Below are 18,933 nucleotides of genomic sequence, written 5' to 3' on the forward strand. Positions count from 1 at the left end.
CCTAGGTGACAGCAACAAGGTGCCACTTCTCTCTGGCACAGAGCACTGGGAACCATCAATGCCAGGCAGGATAGGAAGGAGCCCAGCTGCTTTTACACTACCACTAGATGCCACTAAATATAGGATCGACCAAGCCTGCTGGTCCTCACATCTCTGGAGAGAAAACCAGAAACAACAGCTAGGTCAGCAAGTTATGGACCCTGTTGGCCAATTTCCTGGTCTCCTGCCCTCACATCTTCCCACTTGTTCATTCACAGGAAGATGAGGAAAGGTTCTGAGTCTGTTGGTAAGTGCTCTAGGGGGGAGGCAGCAGGCCTTCATGGAGGTAGGAAGACTACAAGTCTGGCTCACTCTCAGAGGCACAGGTCTTCCCAGCAGCACTTTCAGTGTCAGGTAGCATGGAGGCTTCTAACAGTGAGACCCTGGCCCCAGGAGATCAAGACCACACATATGAGCTATTGGTCAAGTGCCTTTCCACCCCCCAGGAACAACTGCTAAACACAGAGTTAAGTGGTTAACAGATAAATAATTAAGACCGAAATCACTCTATTAGGTGGAAATTTGCTTACCTGGACTAATTCACTTAGCATATCTACATTTCTAAAGATGGTAAACCAGAACTCTGGAATTCCTTTGGGGTTTGGCTCCTCTGCTGTTGCTGCTTCTTTTTCTGCTATGACTACTTTATTTTTCACATCTCCCTAAAAAAAAGAGAGAGAGAACAGAATACTTACCACAAAGTAATAAACTTATATTCAACCGCTTAATGCAAAATGTAAATTTCAGAGTCCTGCACACACTTCTATCAAAAACTGTATTCTATGCATCTGCATCTCCAAGCCAACCATGCATGTCCCATTTTTTTTTTTAAATATTTTTTATTTATTTATTTTTATTTATTTATGACAATCACACAGATAGAGAGAGAGAGGCAGAGACACAGGCAGAGGGAGAAGCAGGCTCCATGCACCGGGAGCCTGACATGGGATTCGATCCCGGGTCTCCAGGATCGCGCCCTGGGCCAAAGGCAGGCGCCAAACCGCTGCGCCACCCAGGGATCCCGCATGTCCCATTTTTAAAGTGACTTTAAGGAACAAAGCAATCAAAGCATTCCATTCAGATGTGATTCTGTGATATAATTTTAAAAGATGGTACAATACCATCAAACTTGGGAAAGGTGCCAAGTGCCAGCTCTATGAGATGTTCATCTTGGGACAACCTGCCATCCAGACTGGAGGACTCCAGGGCCCTTGGCAACAAGGAACGCCAAATGGTGTGTACATCCACTGGTAAGGAGGTGGCTATAAATGTCTGCACAGAAACTCCCATGCAAACATCAGGGAGATGACCGGACAAGCATGTGCAGAGGGATCATTTCTAACATCAGGGCCCAGGGAAAGGGCAGGCCCAGGGAGGTCAGGCACAACACTAAATGGAACCACTTTAAGTGCAAATGCTTCACCACATGGGATTCTTATGCGCAAATGATAAGGAGCTTTTCAAATTAATAGAGGCAGATCTTTCTTGAGCAAGAAGGAAATGATTCACAACTAGATTCATCCATAGCCACAGCTTCAACCAGGCCAGTTCTACAATATATTTGAAAGATCAAAAACATACGGTCACTAAAACTAACATACACTTCAAAAAGAATTCTCTAAAAAAGTAATCCTGATGGAATGGATCATAAAAAGGATAAAAATATAAGTTGCTTGTCTTCCAAACAAGAATCAGGCGGACAAAGTTACCCCACAGCATGCTGGAACTTTCTGGGACACTGGAATAGGATCTGCTGAAGGCTATGAGCAGGGGATGAGAAGCTCCCAATCCCAACTGGCTGGGTGCACTGTGGTTCCTTCACCGCCACTGCTAGTCCTAGAGGAGGGGGGCCCTGACCATGTAGTGAGTGGAGACAGAGGTGTCCTCTCCCCTTGTGGTGTCTGGCTTTTGTCCTGATGGAAGACATCTCCTGATGTTTTCAATTCTGTTTGTTGGATCCCACAGCTCACTATCCTACAGCATGGAGCTGTTTAGACTGAGAAGGGAAATCACATCTGGTTCATGGTATTAACTGACTGACACCAGGCTGCCAGCTGCTCAGTGCTCCAGTCATAAGGAAATCTAAAGGACCAACCTCAGGGTGAAACAGCACCTAAAGTTAGGAGCTCTCTGTTCTTGGTGACGGCATACCATGGATTAAAAAACGTTCAGGTTTCTTACCTCTAATAGCACTAAAACAACACAAGACGCACTCATTCAAAAAAAAAAAAAAAAATACTCACAGCCAATTTATCTTCCTCTTCATTTTCACTGTGCCACTCTGACTCCGCATCTGTTGGCTCAACATCACCAGTGATGAATTCCCTTCTCTAAGTAAGAACGAGACCTTCTTAGAGTTACAGCAACTCAGTCAGAAACTCAAAAGTTCATTCAATTTGCAAATATCTGCGAATACCCAATGCTTTTATAACTTCAGACCCAAAATCTTAGGGTTTGAAGGATAACCATTCAAGGGTCCCCCACTCCATAAGCATGGAGGTCTCCCCTGAAGAAAGCTCTGCCCCTGCACATGCAACGTATGAGAGAGCTGCCCACCTTGTCGAAGAGAGGCTGGTACAGCGCAGCATACTTCCTCTCCAAGTCATGGACCTCCTCATAGAACTTGGCTTCTATGTGGGCGCACCTCACCTGAAGCTGTTTCAGTGCATTGATCCTTCTCTTCACAGCTTTAGGCAGACTGAGAGGAAAGGAAGTCAAACATCCTTATGTCCACTAAGTAAGGCAGCGTGCTTTTCAATCTTCTTAAAATAAATTCAGACTAACAGAATTAACATCCTTATTATAGAAATGAGCTCCTACACATCATTAGAAGGATAAACATCCCAAAAGGTGGCAGGGAGATGCAGGCGGATAACCCACAAAAGAAAAAACACAGGTAAACATGGAAAGAAGGTTCCCACAAAATGTCCAAAGAATGTTAATTTAGAAGAACCACTGTCTGCTCCTCACCAAGTTGGCAATTAAAAAAAATCTCCCAGGTTTGATGAGAGTAAAGGTAAAGAAGCCCTCTAACCAACTCATGCACCTTCAAGGCAAAGCTGAACCTGAATGTTCCTTGGGTCCAGTAACTCTACTTCAAGAAGTTACACCAAGGAAATAACCAAATACTTATGCCTGAGATGTCCACTGAGGCATTATTTGTAAAAGTGAAAAACTGGAAATAACGACAAACTGAACAAGCACAGCTTATCCACAATCATGTTTTCAAGGAATATTCAGCACCCAGTGGAGGTTCATGCTGACACACTAAGTGGAAAATCAGACACAACACAGACAAATGGGGTCTGTTCCCTTCGAGAGCCAGGTAATTTTGAGCTTCTTTGCTTTTTCATACTTCTCCACAAGCAGAGTCCATGATGAGCAGAGAGCTGGACGAGGGGCTTAATCCCACAACCCTGAGATCATGACCTGAGTCAAAATCAAGAGTCGGACAACTAACAACTGAGCTGCCTAGATACCTCAGTACTTTCTGTATTCTAAAAATATTTCAGTTTGTATGCATTACTTTTATAAATCAGAAAAAGCAAAAAATCCTTTTTAACCCATCAAAACTATATGTTTAACCTGAAGCCCTTGGTCACTATGTAGAACAAAGAGCAGATTACTGGGCCTCATCACGGCCCCCACAGCCCCCATGGATGGCATCCATATGGGCTGAGCCCTGAAGGCAGGGCGAGCACTAGCCTGGGCACTCAACCCTTCCTCCAACAACACACAGCATGGTGTCAGCTGCTCCTATGCACAGTACCATTTAGACAGTACACCAGCACAGCCTTAAATCACAAAGGGCCCCTGCTACCCTATCCACAGCTACCTCAGGGGAAAGGCTCTCTACCAAGATTCTTAACTAGGCCCATCTCTAGGACTACTGCTGGCAGGATAAGGTGGAAGCACAGTGGGGGCCGAATGAAATGGCAGACATAACAGAACACCTATATTTCTTTTCTGAATTAATCACACAATTACAATGACCTTTTATCTCACTCTACCTTTCCAATGGAATAAAAATAACAAATGATTTTAAGCAAACTGAGCCCTACTATCCTAAATCCAGCTGTCCTCCAATCAGTTACAGTAACTCCACACCGTCCTCCCAGCAGGCACTGACCATATGGCATGTACAACATGGAACTAATTCTATTCCATGAAACTTTGCCCCTCCCTGCAGCATTTCCTTTCCACAAACGCCAACCCACCCGCCCAGAGTCTAGCCAGAAAACTAGAGACCATTATCATCCTCACCTCTCCTACTCCTAGGCAGTATCACCACGTCCACCTGCGGAGAGCAGGGAGTGGTTGCCTGGGAGCCAGCAGGGAGCCAGCACCCCACCCTGAGCCCTGCCCACAGCCGTCTCTTCACCCCCCCACCCCAGGCCTGTTCTTCTACCACCCACTGAGCCCAGGGCTCTTCTTTAGAACCCAGTGCACGGTTCTCAGGACCCAAAGTCTGCTCAATAAAAAAGACACTTACTCCTGTTCTAAGGAACCAGGAAATCGGTCTTTTCCCCTTTGTTTCTTAAAGTTGTACTGCATCCCACGAATAGCATACTTACGTCTCAATGTAACTTGAAGGAGTATGGGCGACATTATCCAGCCGTTCCTGTAAAGCTGCCAAAACTTGAGGATTCTGCATCACCTGATCAGTGAGCTTTTCTATTAAGAAGTAAAAAACAAGGCCAAAAATTTAAAATATGCCCAACACGGAACAGCCAAGGGCTGAAAATCATCAGTGCACATCTACCCAGCTTTATTTACTTTAATTTCTAAATGCAGCAAATGGTTTCTTAAAAACATGTTTTAAAAAATACTTAAAATTTATTTTTTTTAGATGGGGAGGAGCTGAGGGGGGAGAGAATCTCAAGCTGACTTCCCACCTAGTGAAGAGCTCAACACGGGGTTCAATCTCATGAGCCTGAGATCATGACCTGAGCCAAAATCTAGAGTCAGATACTTAACCAACTGAGCCACCAAGGCACCTCTTCTAATGTATTTTAAAGGCATCTGGCCCCATTACTCAGCTGAGCAGGCGGGTCAGCAATCCACTGAAGGCCCAGGGCAGTTCTAGTTCTTGCTTCAGCTGTTTAAATCTCTAATCTCCCAAACCAAGATGTTCTCACTTCTCAGTCCAGGGGCCTTCTCTCCCTCAGACCTGAAGGGCCCAGAGGCAAGGACAGGGACAAGGTGACTGTCCCTTGGAGGAAATCAGTGCGCACTCACGGCCCAGCTCACATCCCAGGAAGCCCCCTACTCACACTGGTTCCCAGCGTGCCAGATGGGCAAGCGCTCTGGGCCTCCACCTTAACCTACCCAACCTTTCCGCCCAAACTCGCCCCCTCATGAAAGTCACTGGCCTCCTGTGCCATGTTTGTGCTGTTTCCCAATGAACAAACAAGACATTGAGGGGAAGGAAGGGTCCTTCACTTAACCAGAGAGTGGCAAGACACCTGGCCCACAGCACAGTCTCAGTGTTTGCTGAGCTGATGTCTGCCTCCTGACACTGTCCAGGAACCCGAACTTAGCACCCTCACCAGACTCATAAGGCACCTGTAATCTCTCTCTGCCTTTTGTACAGAAGTGATGTGGGCAAGCAAAGGATACGAAGCAGGCAAATCAATTTTAACATTTTAATTATTAACAACTGCTAACATGAAGCACGGTGTATTTAATCTATATAAGTGTGTGTACATAAAACATGAATGTGTGCAATATGTAAAAACTACACGTGTACACAGACACACATCTCTCCTCTACCTCTGGCCACTGGAAGGCAAAGAAACGATGACACCCAGTGTCTATATTCTGATTTTTTAATCTCTCTCTAAAAGGAATAGGGCCCCTTGGAGAAATAAATGGTAGATTCCAGGTCCAGAGCAAGAAAAGTTCAAGGAAAAATGGAACATCACTTAGCATCACAAAGCTACAAAGTACTTGAAACTGATGGGGACATAGCAAAAGGACACAGAAGCCAGCCTGAAGGGACCTGCATTGGCCAACTGAGACAATTTGCATACTGAAAATACTGATGGCAAGCAAGCAAACACTGAAGGAGAAATGACCTAGGAATATACAGTAACAGCAAAGTGGGGGCTGGGAGGGTAGGGAGGGAAAGCCCATCTCTGACAGATGTAACACACAGCAGGACCACCAGAATTAGAGAAACGCACTCATGCAACCACCAGTGCCATTCCGGACTCTACAAGGATCGTCATCACCACTAGTGGAGGACAGGGTAGTCACAGGATGACCAGCAGGCCACTTACTAAAGGGACCCTCACTACGGGGAAGGCTGCCAGACACGTGCCTCCACCAAGTCCTCTATCTCAGTATCCCCGGCCCTTGCGCTTCCCCTGCATCAGGTCACCCATGTGGCAGTCTGAACCTAATGAGGAGGAAACAACCTAATGAATCCAAAGCCTGGGCAATACATAAGACAGCGGGGCACACAGCCTGCGGATGTGTCACTGCAGGGTAGGATAAAAATGTGGGAGTTCTAGAATAAAGGAGACAGAACTAAATTCGGGATGTGACCTTTGGCTGGCCCTGGGCCTGAGTGTGGGCAATGGTTAAAAAGGAACAACCGAGAAAAGCAGGGGAAAAGCAACATGACTACATATTGGCTAACAGCGTCCTGTCAACCCCTGCCTTTCTTTTCTTTTCTTTTCTTTTCTTTTCTTTTCTTTTCTTTTTTAAGGTTTTATTTATTTATTCATGAGAATACACAGAGAGGAGAGAGAGAGAGGCAGAGACACAGGCAGAGGGAGAAGCAGGCTCCATGCAGGGAGCCTGACGTGAGACTCAATCCCAAGACTCGATCCCAGATCTCCGGGATCAGGCCCCAGGCCAAAGGCGGCACTAAACTGCTGAGCCACCAGGGCTGCCCAACCCCCGCATTTCTTGGTTGTGGTCACAGCATTGTGTTTGGGAGCATTCATCCTAGTTTTTAGGAAATTTACACAAAACTGTTTTAGGAGAAAAGGGTCAGGATACCCACAACTTGCTTTCAAACAGTTTAAGGGGGAAAAAAAGTATGGATATATACATTTTAAAATGGAGGATAAAAGAATACATCTATGAATTCATGGACAAAATGATATGAAGCCTGGCATTTGCTTCTAAATGTTTAGGGAAGAAGAAAGAACACAGATGTAAAAGACTGGTCACTGGCTGACCAGCTCCAGTAACAGGTGGCAGCAGGGACCAGGGGACATGCTAGTCACCCTACTTCTGGAAAGCCTGAAGCTCCTAGCATAGGAGTTTTTAAACGAAGTACCATTTCCCACTTGACCAACTCTAACTTCCCTAAACCTTTGAAGCACAGTAACCCTTCACTTATATTATTGCAATAAATGTTTCAAGAATGGAACACACTCTGCTCTGCACACAAACTCTTCAACTGTTACCTTCCCCACGGGCAGTGAACTGACCTGTGTTACTTGCATTTTTAGCAGCCTCCAAGGCATCTGAAGGAACACCATCTGAAAAACTAAAGAAGTACATTTTATAAGTTATTACTATCAAGAAGTTCCAAAAACAAAAACCACAAGGACATTAACATATTTAAAAACCTCTACAACGCCTTCATATTTGGACAGAGCTATAGATGCACAGGTGTATCTACATTAAAAAAAAAACAAACAAACCTATTTAACAACCCCTCATCCCCCATCCCCCTCCACACCCCATAGTTCTCATCTCCAACCCTGACCAAAGCTTCTTAGTTTTCATTTCTATAGTTTCTTTCCCCCAAAATCTGCTCCCCACCCTCAGACCAAACCCACTAGCCAAGTTACATGCATGCTATAGTTTGGTCAGCTGCTAAAGGGATCAAAGAAGAGCCACCTTACCAAGTTTTTAGGACACAATGTCCACTGTGGCTCTGTAAGCTCACCAAAGTCTCTACAAACAATTAAACTCCACAAAAACAGCTATATCGGTTTTCAAAGATGTCTGGATAGAATTTCTCACCAAAAAAAAAAAGAATTTCTCACCAAAATTAAACCATGTCAAACACTACACAAGACTAACATAACCTTCAGAACAAGCCACAAACAAAATCTTTTTTTCACTTGACCACTAGAGGCTATACAATGTAAGGATGGTGTCAAGTTAATCAAATGACTTCACCTGGGAGGTTTAAGGCCTGCAGAGCAACATGACTGCTTCCCATAAAAGGTTTTCCAGTATCAATATTTGAAACACTTCCTATGTTGTGAAGCAGTTTCTTCATGGGCTCAAACACACCCTGGTGGGCGGGGGGGAACCATTCAACCAGAGCTTCTAATGATATTCACTGACCGGTAGCTTGGCTCATGCTCATCAAACTTAAACCCCAATAAACAAAATCCATTTTGGCTTACCTGTTATCTGCCATCTGAATGTTTTGATCTCCTAAGAATTAAAAGAGAGTTGTAATGATTAACATCACTAAATATTCACAAAGAACTTTTCAGGGTGTGTGTAGCAGCGGCTATCTACTATGGGGGATGAGGGTCTACACCAGGAGGAGCAGGAAGGAACTTTCTAGAGTAATGGAAATGTTCTAGATCTTGGACAGACTATTGGGTTTCTCGGTTTTTTATATATATATTTACATATTATATATGTTTATATATATTATATATCTTATATATTTATATATATATTTACATATGATACACACTTACCAAATTCATCAAATCTTACACTTAGGATCTGTGCATTTCAGTGCAGGAACACTTTACTCATTTAAAAAAAAAATCTTTTTGGTGCTAAAATAGAGCTCAGAGTAAGATTAATCAGTTCTAATCTTTACCTTCTCTAATAAGCTTCAGCAATATGGACATATTTATGCTACTAGGTCAATTATTTTGGAACTATTCAAAGTATTTACTAGTGCTTATATGGTCTTTCACATTCTAAGTCACAGGAGAATTTTTATTTTTTTAAAGTAGGCTCCACACCTAGCACACAGCCCAACATGAGGCTTGAACTCACAACCCTGAGATCAAGACCCAAAGAGTTGGGTCTGAGATCAAGAGTTGAGCTGAGACCAAGAGTTGGATGCTTAATCAACTGAGCTCCCAAGGCCCCCCAAGAGGCTACTTGAAATTTTACTTTATTTAATTTAATCTATCACTCCTACACGGAAGATGGTAGTGTTTGTGTAAAAACAAGGTGTGACATACACCAGTACAACCCACTTTTACGAGACATATATAACAAAGGATTATCTCCGAGTTAGGTGGTTTTCTACTTATAAACATTAAAGCTAGGTTCTAGGACACTTACGCCTTACAAAGAACTGGATATTAGGGAAATTTCAAAACCGTGTCTTAAGTGCATAGCTGAACAGAGGTGGTGAAGCTCCTTCATCTCAGATGTAGAGAACACACGTCAGAGACCCCCTCCACCCCACCCCCTGCCAAAGCTCTTCCAGTGACATATCCAATGACAACATTGAATACAACTGGTCAATGTTTTATTCTCAGGTATGTGAGCAAAGCTCAAACTTCTCCATCACAATACTTTAGGGTGAAACAAAACAACAAAAACCTCTGTATTTAAGGAAAATAGCTCCAAATGGAATTTAGGATCTGCAATGGATTTGTATTTAACTCAACTGCACTTTTCTTTGGTCATTTTGTTTTTGCACATGAAGCCCAGGAGAGAAACAGCTTAAGGAATGCTCCAGTGGCTGTGGTCGCCCTCCACCTTGGAGGCCCACGTCAATGAGAGCTAAAAACTCATCAGTGGTTCCTATCACCTGTTGCTAAGTCCAAAGTCCCTCCAAACAGAAACCTGAATCCCTACCCTTTCCAACAGTCCACCTCAACACGTATCCCCGGTTCCTGTTCCTCTTGGGTTTACTGCAGGCATACGGGTGCAACCACAGGATTCCCAAGCTTCCCTTCTCTTCTCCACACTCCACAGACAAGTACAGGGCACAGAGGACTTCAAAATAACATCCAATGACAAGAGCCTACGAGCTGACGTCCATACCTCCCAGTCACCAGCTGTGGAGTCCTGATGGCTTTCCCAACAACACACCTTTGCTGACGTCCATGTGAACATCTTTGTGGCTGCCCAGCTCCCAATTCTTTACTTACACAGCACAAGCAGGATTACAACAGCAGGCTTTCTGGGTTACAGAGCAGGGACAGAAACTGGTACCTACTGCCAACCCAGTCACACAGCGACACCAGCTCTAATTCACCTGTACTGTGTAACAGATAGATCCCATACTACCTCGCACTGGTTGCACACACACTGACTGCTGGCCAAGAGCCTGCTTTCCAGAAGAAGCTGTCATGGCCAGTTCAAGGGATGGGCTCCAGTTTTTACCCCATCATTGAAACACCCAATCAAGCCACACACCTGAACCTACCACCTCCTCTACGAGCCAGGGCCCCATGTGACAGGCACTCTCCAGTATCTTCTACCCAACACCAACTCTGCCAGGGAGGCAACAGTGTGTAGGAGAGGACACGGAGGCTGGGCAAGGTGATACACCTGACCCAAGGTCACCCAGCTGCTATGATGTGGACTTAGGTTTCTATCAACCTTAACAGAAAGGAGACAGACCAAGGCAAGCTACATTACTGGAAACAGAGCTTCCTTGGGAAGAGTAGAGGAAGTGTGATTCAGGAGCTACAGCTGAGTCCACTGAAGGTTCACGCCCGGGTGCTTTTATGAGCAGAATATGAGAGGGGAAAATCCAGTTAGGACCTACACAGCAAGTTCAATGGTTCAAAGGTGGAAGAGATTCTTGGTGGACACTCACTGGTGGAAGACAGTTTCCAACTCCTGTCAATCAAGCTTTCATGGGCAATTAGCCTGACAGTCCTCAAGTCCGCTGTTCTGAGGGTGCATGTGTGAGACTCCACTTTGTAGCCTTCAGTTCCATCTTAGATCTACATCCTCTCAGACTTCCCCCTCTGATCCACATCTTTCACAGAGGGCTCTGCTGATCAACCAATCTGCATGGGGCCTTGTTCAGTCAGAGATGTGGGTAGCTGTGAGCAGACAGCGCCCCCTCGGAACTGAGGGGACATCCTCAGATGTCTGTCCCTCACAGAAGAGAAATGGCACCAGGTTATCCAGACTCACTGAACTACCAACAGTCAAGAAATGGGGAATCTTTAGTCATGTGTCTCCCAGCTGAACTTCAGGAGAAGTCTCAGAAAGAAAAAGAACTCTAGTTTGTACATATGTCTGGGAGGATTACACCTAGGGCCAAAAGTCCAATTACAGCTACTGGCTGGAAAACTTCCTCGACCAGTTTCCCCAGCTGCCCAGATTTAATAAGTCCTTGGGGACCCAGCTTATTTCAGTTCACACTTTGATATAACCTTTCCTAATTTTTCATTCTTGCATTATTTACCCCAATTTGTTAGCATATAAACAGCATTCTTCCCCTCTCTGCTGTGTAGGGAGAAGGCACAGGGCTGCAGGTTTGAAGACTACTTCTGCGACTGTCTAGCTGGGCTCGCTGATATTCTAAAAGCTCTAACTGGAGCAGCGAAGGTCATACCACAACCACAGACTCCAAGTTGCCTTTACAAGTTCTTCCACACAACCCAAGAAAGGAACAAGGCCCAGGCAAAGGCATATCCAAATCCCTATCTACAATGGGGGTATTCCTGGGCACCCACCCAAAGTGTCATCCATCCCTGTTACCATGTACTCTTTTTTTTTTTTTTTTTTTTTTTTACCATGTACTCTTTTAAGACAGTAGGAGAAAACCCCCAAATTGGATACAGGGTGGTAGGCAGAGGGTTTTCCTGCTTTCAGTGGCAGGCGTATGGGCAACATCTCCACAACGTCCTTTCCAGGGGAAGTGTGGAGTGTTATGTTTCTGCCACAGAGAAAGAAATGACAAACGTTTTCTAAAGACAGGATGTTAGGAAGACCCCTTTGCCCAGATTTTCCCCCTGGAATCAAAAAGAGGACCTCATGGTCAAAAACACAGTCATTTACATATAGCACACAGTGCCCAATGCTGTTAGCATCATGGAAATGGTTATAGGAATGTCTTAAATTTCAATATACTTGGATTAACAAGTGAGTCTGATGGTTGTGGATGAGGTTCTAATGCAGTTTTGGGGATTTTTGGTACACTGAATTAAGTTCCCACCATTCACTGGATTTTTGATCAATTCCCCAAGAGGTACCACTGAAAAGCAGCACACCAGCTTCCCATCCAAAGTACCCTACCAGAGGTACATTAATGGAGAACTCGTAGTCTCTTAGATGCCAGTGGGAGTGTACTCATGATCATCTGAGTCCTGCACCACTGCAGTCACAAGTGCTTACCAGGACATAACCTTGACTTCTGCCAATCTTGTAACTGTCTGTGAAACACAGAATAAGGTCTTGGGTAAATGCACAGACTTTAGGGACACCTGGGTGGCTCAGCAGTTGAGCGTCTGTCTTTGGCTCAGAGCATGATCCCAGGGTTCCGGGATTGAGTCCCAGCAAGGTGTTATCAGGGTCCCGATGAGAAGCCTGCTTCTCCCTCTGCCTAGTCTCAGGCTCTCTCTCTCATGAATAAATAAATAAAATCTTAAAAAAAAAAATAAATGCACAGACTTGAGGGTTCTCCTCAATGGGTAAGGAGCACCCAATGGAATGCTATAATGTCTGGTGCCAATTTACCAGAAGGGAGAATATGTACAGCTTCAAAGGCATGAGAGAAAAACCCTGAACCTCTGCTAGAAAGCTTCTCCCATCCTTCCATGGGTAATGGTCAGGCCACCAGTTTGAGTTTATCCTTAGTGTTAATTCCAGTGCAAATCCAACAATCAATAGGGTTGGTGGCATCAGAAAGTTTTTGTAAAGTGGGAACAAAGGAGTGTGTTACAGGCAAACCAGGAGGTGGCAAGGAGGCTAGCAAAAGAACAATTACAACTTTAGGCAGCATGACTCAGTTCCTGAGAGACACAGACTTCCATGAAGGGGGAGGTTCTATAGGCCTGGCCCCAGTACCTTGGGAAGGCTGTCTACTTCCAACGTCATGCATTTCAATCCTTGAAAATTTTTAGTTTTAAGCCACCAGTTGAGATGCAGGCCCTCTGAGGTTTGGGGGCCTTTTTAGATGGCACACATGAATCTAGGAGTCTGTCTCTGAGAAGCGGGTGGCACAGGGGTTCCTCAGTAACACCTGGTAGGCACCTTTCAATGAAGCTGAAGTGAATCTTTATGGAGACATCTTTTCCAGCAGATGCCCTCTCCTGGCTATAAAATGTGATATCTAACATCTTTTGTCTCATGGGAGCTTGCTGTGGAAAGATTGTTCTATCACAGCATGATTATTCTCAATGGATTTAATTAGACCCTTGCAAAACTAAGTATGTACCCGTTTTTTTTAGTTGTGGGTCAAAGCAAGCAAGAACTAAATGAATTGGCTATCCTGTGATTATTTCAAAAGTTCAAAGTTTATGAATACTGAATGGAGTAGACTGAAGATTTAGAAGAACCAGCAACAGTACTTTTAGCCAAGATATCTGGAGGGTTTCAACTAATTTAGCAAACAGCATGTTTATAATTCCATTTGTACACTGGACCAGTCCTGAAGTCTGAGGATAAACAGAGTGGAAATGTAGAACTGGCCAGATGGCACAGACTTGTCCAAGTATTTAGTGGTCCAGTGAAGTAGGTCCCCTAGTCACCATGGTGTTCCCCATGTGGAAAAGTCTTTGCTAAAAAGGAGTTTAGCTACAAAAGAGGCAGCTGCCTTTCTACATGGAAATGCTTCAGTCCAATGTGAAAAGATGCAAATTATCACTAGAACATATTCATATCCAGGAGATGAAGCAAATGTATGACATTCACCCACCAGGCCTTGAACGCCATCGTGTCCCAGGGTGATGCAAAGAAACATCCTGGGCAGAATGCAGAACCAGCAAGATAGCACTTCTTGTGGCCTTGCTGAGGTTTCCTAATACTGATCCATAAACATTATTTCTCAGGGGACCAATGGTATAATCCAGGGACAGTGGTCTGAAGAAGAAAAGCTTTAGATTTTCTGGAAGAAAAAGACCAGAGCCCCTCTTCTGTGTGGTACCAAGAGCCTTTCCTTCAGAGGCCAGTTGTTGCTCTTCCCTGGTTACTCCCTCAGGTCCTGAGGGGATGGGGAAGTGAGGCAGCAGTCTTCTGGGCTATGACAGAGGTCTGGTCAATGGATCTAAGAAGGGCAATGTTTCTTACAGGGGCATCAGTAAGGTGGGTTCCTTTGGCTTCCAGTGACTCAGACTTGCGACACCTAGCAACAGTGAGAACTGCTGGCGTCAGTATCGTGGCCAACAGATTTGGGGCATGAGAGCCATTCTTAATTTTACCTCCACTGGAAGTGAGAAGCTCTGTTGTTTCCTCTAAAATCCCTAAGTCATGCGCCACTCCAAAGGTGTACTGCTATCAGCATCAATGTTTGCTGTCTTGCTTTTGGCTAAAATGCATGTTCAAGTGAGGGCATCTATTTCAGCTGGTTTGAGCTGAACCAAAGGTAAGCATCCAATAAAGCCTCCACAAACTCCAAAATGTTATCACACAGCCAGCACAAAACCCATCACTTCCACGGTTCAGGTAAGAGGCATCAGTCAACCAGGGAAGATCAGTATGTGTCAGAGGAGTTTCTTATAAGACCTCACAAGGGGTCGACAGTTGATCTGTGAAAGTCAGATAGTCATGGGGAGTTCAATCAGGGAAGAAGGGTAGCAGGGCTGAAACTGTTACCATGAACAAGAGGTCTTCACAGGAGATAAGAGCTTGCTGAAAGGTACTGGGCATGGTGTGACTTCAGGAGAGCCTCCAGAGCCTTGAAGCATAAAGACAGTCTCTTCAGTGGTAGGACCTGGGCCTACCATTGGTCCCCATGAGTGGTGGCAGGCAGAGCTTTAAGGCAGGGGGATGGATCTTCAGGTAGTGGATCTAACTCTTGGCCAGAGTAGCCAAGGGATGTGTGATAGCTGCATGTTTTGGGGTTAGTAGTCTGAGGGCATCCCCTTCCTTCTCATATACAAAAAGGAAAAAGGGTAGCTGATTATCTGGGTGTCAAAGGATAGGTGGACTTAATACTTTCCTTCAAAATATTTCTTTTGGGCAGTCCGGGTGGCTCAGCGATTTGGTGCTGCCTTCAGCCCAGGGTGTGAACCTGGAGACCGGGGATCAAGTCCCACGACGGGCTTCTTGCATGGAGCCTGCTTCTCCCTCTGCCTGTGTCTCTGCCTCTCTCTCTCTCATGAGTAAATAAATAAACTCTTTCAAAAAAAATTTTTTTTAAGTTTTTAAATTTTGTTTAATCATGGGAGACACAGAGGAAGAAGCAGGCTACCTGCAGGAAGCCTGATGTGGGACTCAATCCCAGGACTCCAGGATCATGACCTGAGCCAAATGGAGACGCTCAACCGCTAAGCCACTCAGGCGCGCCCCCTATTTCCTTCAAAGTCTTAAAAAAGGAGTTATATTGGTTATCCCAACAATGAGATCAGGTGTGGTATTCTTTCATATGGCACAAAGGGGCTTAGCTATTTAGAAGTTTGGAATGCAGCTGTGACCCAACCCAAGAAAACTCTGTAATTCTTATTTGGTTTTAGGGTATAGAAAGTTTAAAGTACCTTGAAGTCTTTCAGAACTTAGGAGTAGTGCTCATTCTGAGATTAAATTGTCCTAAATCTTGGACCAGAATTTGAACAAACTGCAATTTTTCATTCAAGACCTTGTGTCCCCTTAATGACTACGATTTTTCACAGGTGAACAGGTCTTTAGGCGAGCAGCCTTGGGAAAGTTAGCCATGAAGGAAATCATCTACATATCTGTAGTAAGATGAAGCCTTTAGAGAGACCTATGATATTTAAGTCAGCTGCTATAACTTGTGTGAAGTAGGAACTCTCAGTAAATACTCCAGGCACGACTGTGTCTATTCTTGGCCTTCCCAGGTAAAGGTAAAAGGGATATTATATTTTTATATATACTGCTATCAAAAGAAATAAATACTATAAAAATGCACTGCGTAACTATAATAAACAAAACAATGGTGATCCCTGGGTGGCTCAGCGGTTTAGCACTGCCTTCGGCCCAGGGCGTGATTCTGGAGATCCCGGATCAAGTCCCATGTCGGGCTCCCTGCATGGAGCCTGCTTCTCCTTTTGCCTGTGTCTCTGTCTCTTTATGTGTCTCTCATGAATAAATAAATAATTAATTAAAGAACAAAACAAAACACCACGCCTCCTGTAGGGCTGGATACCAACAGTGTGTATGGACTAGAGACAACAGGAGGAATTACGGTATTTATAAACTGCCTTGAGGTGCTGGACCAAAGTCCATCATTGGCCATGGGAATTTTTAGTGAAAGAAGGATATTTCAAGGACTAATACAAAGGATAATGACCTATTGTCTTTATGACAGGCCTTATGCCCTGGTAAGTCCTCTTACTATTTACAAGATACTGATTTATTCTTGGGAGAGGTTCTGAGAGGTCAATCTGGATATTAACGGGAGGGGCACCATGAATTGTGCCTCAGTCTGTTGAGGATTTTGCACTAAAAGTGGGGGGTACTAGGTTTAGTAGTCAGGATGAGTCCCAAGTTTGGTCTTCTTTGGTCTACAGACTGCAATTAAAGGGGCCTGAATGTTCTGGAATACTGGATTTGAACTCAAGGAATATTTCCCTTTCCAGAAAGAAAAATAAAATGCAATGTATTTCCCCAGGAAATCTCATCCAAGATAATTGCATGGGAGCCAAATCACTGAGGATAAATGGCTGGTTGACTTGCAGAGATCCCAAATAAAAGAATATGGGCTGAGAAACGAGCATGTTGTAGTTTATCCAAGACCCCCACTATTTGCACATATGTATTACTCCAAGGAAGGGAAAATTTAATTTGGATTTGAGCACTGATAGATTAGTTCCTGTATTAACTGATATTGTGAGAAAACTCATTCCTAATCTGGACAGTAGTCTCCCAATCCTACATAATTCCCTTCCCACAAGGCTGGGGAAGAGTGCCCTCAGGATCTCATCACTGGGTTGGTTTGGCTATTGCCTCTTGGGGGTTGCAAGTGCTTGGATTTCAATTTATAGTGGCCCCTCTTCCAGTGTGTAGACTGTCTGCAATAATGGCATGGTCCTGTAAGACATACCTGCTTTGTGGTCTCCACCTATGGGAGGCTCAATGCCAGTCCCATACAGGTTAATCTGAAAGTTTTATGTCCTTGCTTCATCCCATTTACAACCACAGAATCAAACCCCACCAGAGTGGACTCAATATCTATGGGAAGTCTAGAATTTTCCTTGAAAACAGCTTAGGGTCATGGATAAGTCACTAACAGTCACAGTCAGACCCAACAGGCTTTTGGGTGCGTGCCTGAATCTTATTCTGGTCCATGGGCTTGGGGAAAGCCCTAGGGATGACTTCACATAGCCTTCTGGCTATGCTGCAAGCTTGGTCATATAAATGGCTGGTAGCTGGCCTAGCTTAAACCCTAGAGATTGTTTTCATGCAGCACTGGGCCTGACCTTCTCCAACAAGTCTATGGACTAACTGACAGAGATCTGAGCCCAGGCTGGTTAAGTCAAGGTTATAATACTGAATTCCTCCACCCATCTATGAGGATCCTCATAGTTACTTTGGGAAGGCCCTTAATTATAGCCCTAAGCTCAGCTTTTGTCCATGAGGTGCTGGCACTTTAGGGTGGTTTAGCAGCATCCTCAGAAGACAGAATTGTGAAAGGGATAGTTTTAATGGGTTATGGTTGAAGAGGTTTCAGTGACAGAAAGAAGGACGTCAGACAAAGGGGAGGATAAGGAGGCAAAGGGTATGGAAAGAGGTGAGCCAATGCAGGTAGGAGGGAACCTTGGCTAGCACCAAGAAAGAGGCCTCTGACACTGTATTTTTATCCATCTTTAGTTGTTTATTCACTTCAATCAGTCTGGAAACAATATTGTGTAAGGAGGCAATTTGAGAATCCTGAACACGTTTAGAAACCTCCAGATACCAATGAAAAGAACTATCCCACTTGGACTATTTAATTTTGTAGCCATGTTCTAACTTAGTTGGGACAAAGACAAGCCTCAAAGGATGAAATGTCCCCCACAACAGCCATCACAGCACTAAGTTACCCTTCTAGTAAGTATGACCCATGTAGGCAGAAATAGGCATGAGGAAGGACCATTACTTCTTAATATAAAATTGGCCAGGGTTCCTGAAAGAGGGCTACCCTTAGAACATTTAGATGACTGGGATCTCACTACCAGATTAAGAAAAAAGAGGATTGACATGTTCTGAGAGTTCAACCAAAAGAAGGGACTTGATAACTGAGACTCACCAAACCAAGAGTTATGTCAACTCGTGGAAGCAAAGAGCACAAAGGGCTCAAATGTGGGTACTTTGCTCCTCAGTGGCTGGCTCCTTCAGATCCCACTCCTGACACCATGTAACGTAAACCTAGAAGAAAAGAGGTAAACTGAGGCAAGGCCAAGTTACCAGACACTGAGTTTACACAGGAATTGCAGATGAACTGCAATTTGGGACAAGGAAACTGCAGTGAGCTACAAAGGAGTCCACTCAAGGTCTAGGGCAGGTTGCTTTTGTGGGCAGAGTACAAAAGGGAAAATTCAGTAAAAATGTCATGCAGTGAGTTCACTGGCTTTAGGATAAGGAGAGATTCTTGACAGGTGCTCACTAGTTGTAGAGTAAGTTCTGATCTTCTGTAAATCAAGGATTTGTGGAAAATCAGTCTCAGTCTTTAGGTTTAATTTTCCTAAAAACATGTGCATGAGATTCTCCACGTCGTTTCCTTTGGTTCATTATAGATTAAAATCATTGCGCATTTCAAATCTAGACCCTCCTGATCTTTCCCTACCACCACCAATCACTTCACTTCCGGCTGCCGCTTCC

The 18,933-nt window shown here is 44.4% G+C and overlaps 1 protein-coding gene across 5 annotated transcripts in view; it reads right to left on the reverse strand.

Annotated features, from left to right (window-relative positions):
* Positions 1–18,933, reverse strand: part of NAP1L4 (nucleosome assembly protein 1 like 4) — a 43,858-nt gene that overhangs the window by 16,655 nt on the left and 8,270 nt on the right. For 4 of the 5 annotated variants that reach the window (XM_055310664.1, XM_055310645.1, XM_055310685.1 and 1 more), the window contains 7 exons: positions 18,362–18,480; positions 8,418–8,448; positions 7,485–7,543; positions 4,614–4,713; positions 2,596–2,737; positions 2,283–2,369; positions 570–701 (listed from right to left, as the gene is read on the reverse strand). In XM_055310664.1, coding sequence (XP_055166639.1) covers positions 570–701; positions 2,283–2,369; positions 2,596–2,737; positions 4,614–4,713; positions 7,485–7,543; positions 8,418–8,431 — 534 coding nt within the window. In that variant the 5' untranslated portion in view covers positions 8,432–8,448; positions 18,362–18,480. The remainder of the gene's footprint in view (positions 1–569; positions 702–2,282; positions 2,370–2,595; positions 2,738–4,613; positions 4,714–7,484; positions 7,544–8,417; positions 8,449–18,361; positions 18,481–18,933) is intronic. The other variant, XM_055310675.1, reaches the window with a different exon arrangement.

The sequence above is a fragment of the Nyctereutes procyonoides genome, unplaced genomic scaffold (genome assembly GCF_905146905.1).
Source record: "Nyctereutes procyonoides isolate TBG_1078 unplaced genomic scaffold, NYPRO_anot_genome, whole genome shotgun sequence".
Taxonomy (NCBI): Eukaryota; Metazoa; Chordata; class Mammalia; order Carnivora; family Canidae; genus Nyctereutes; species Nyctereutes procyonoides.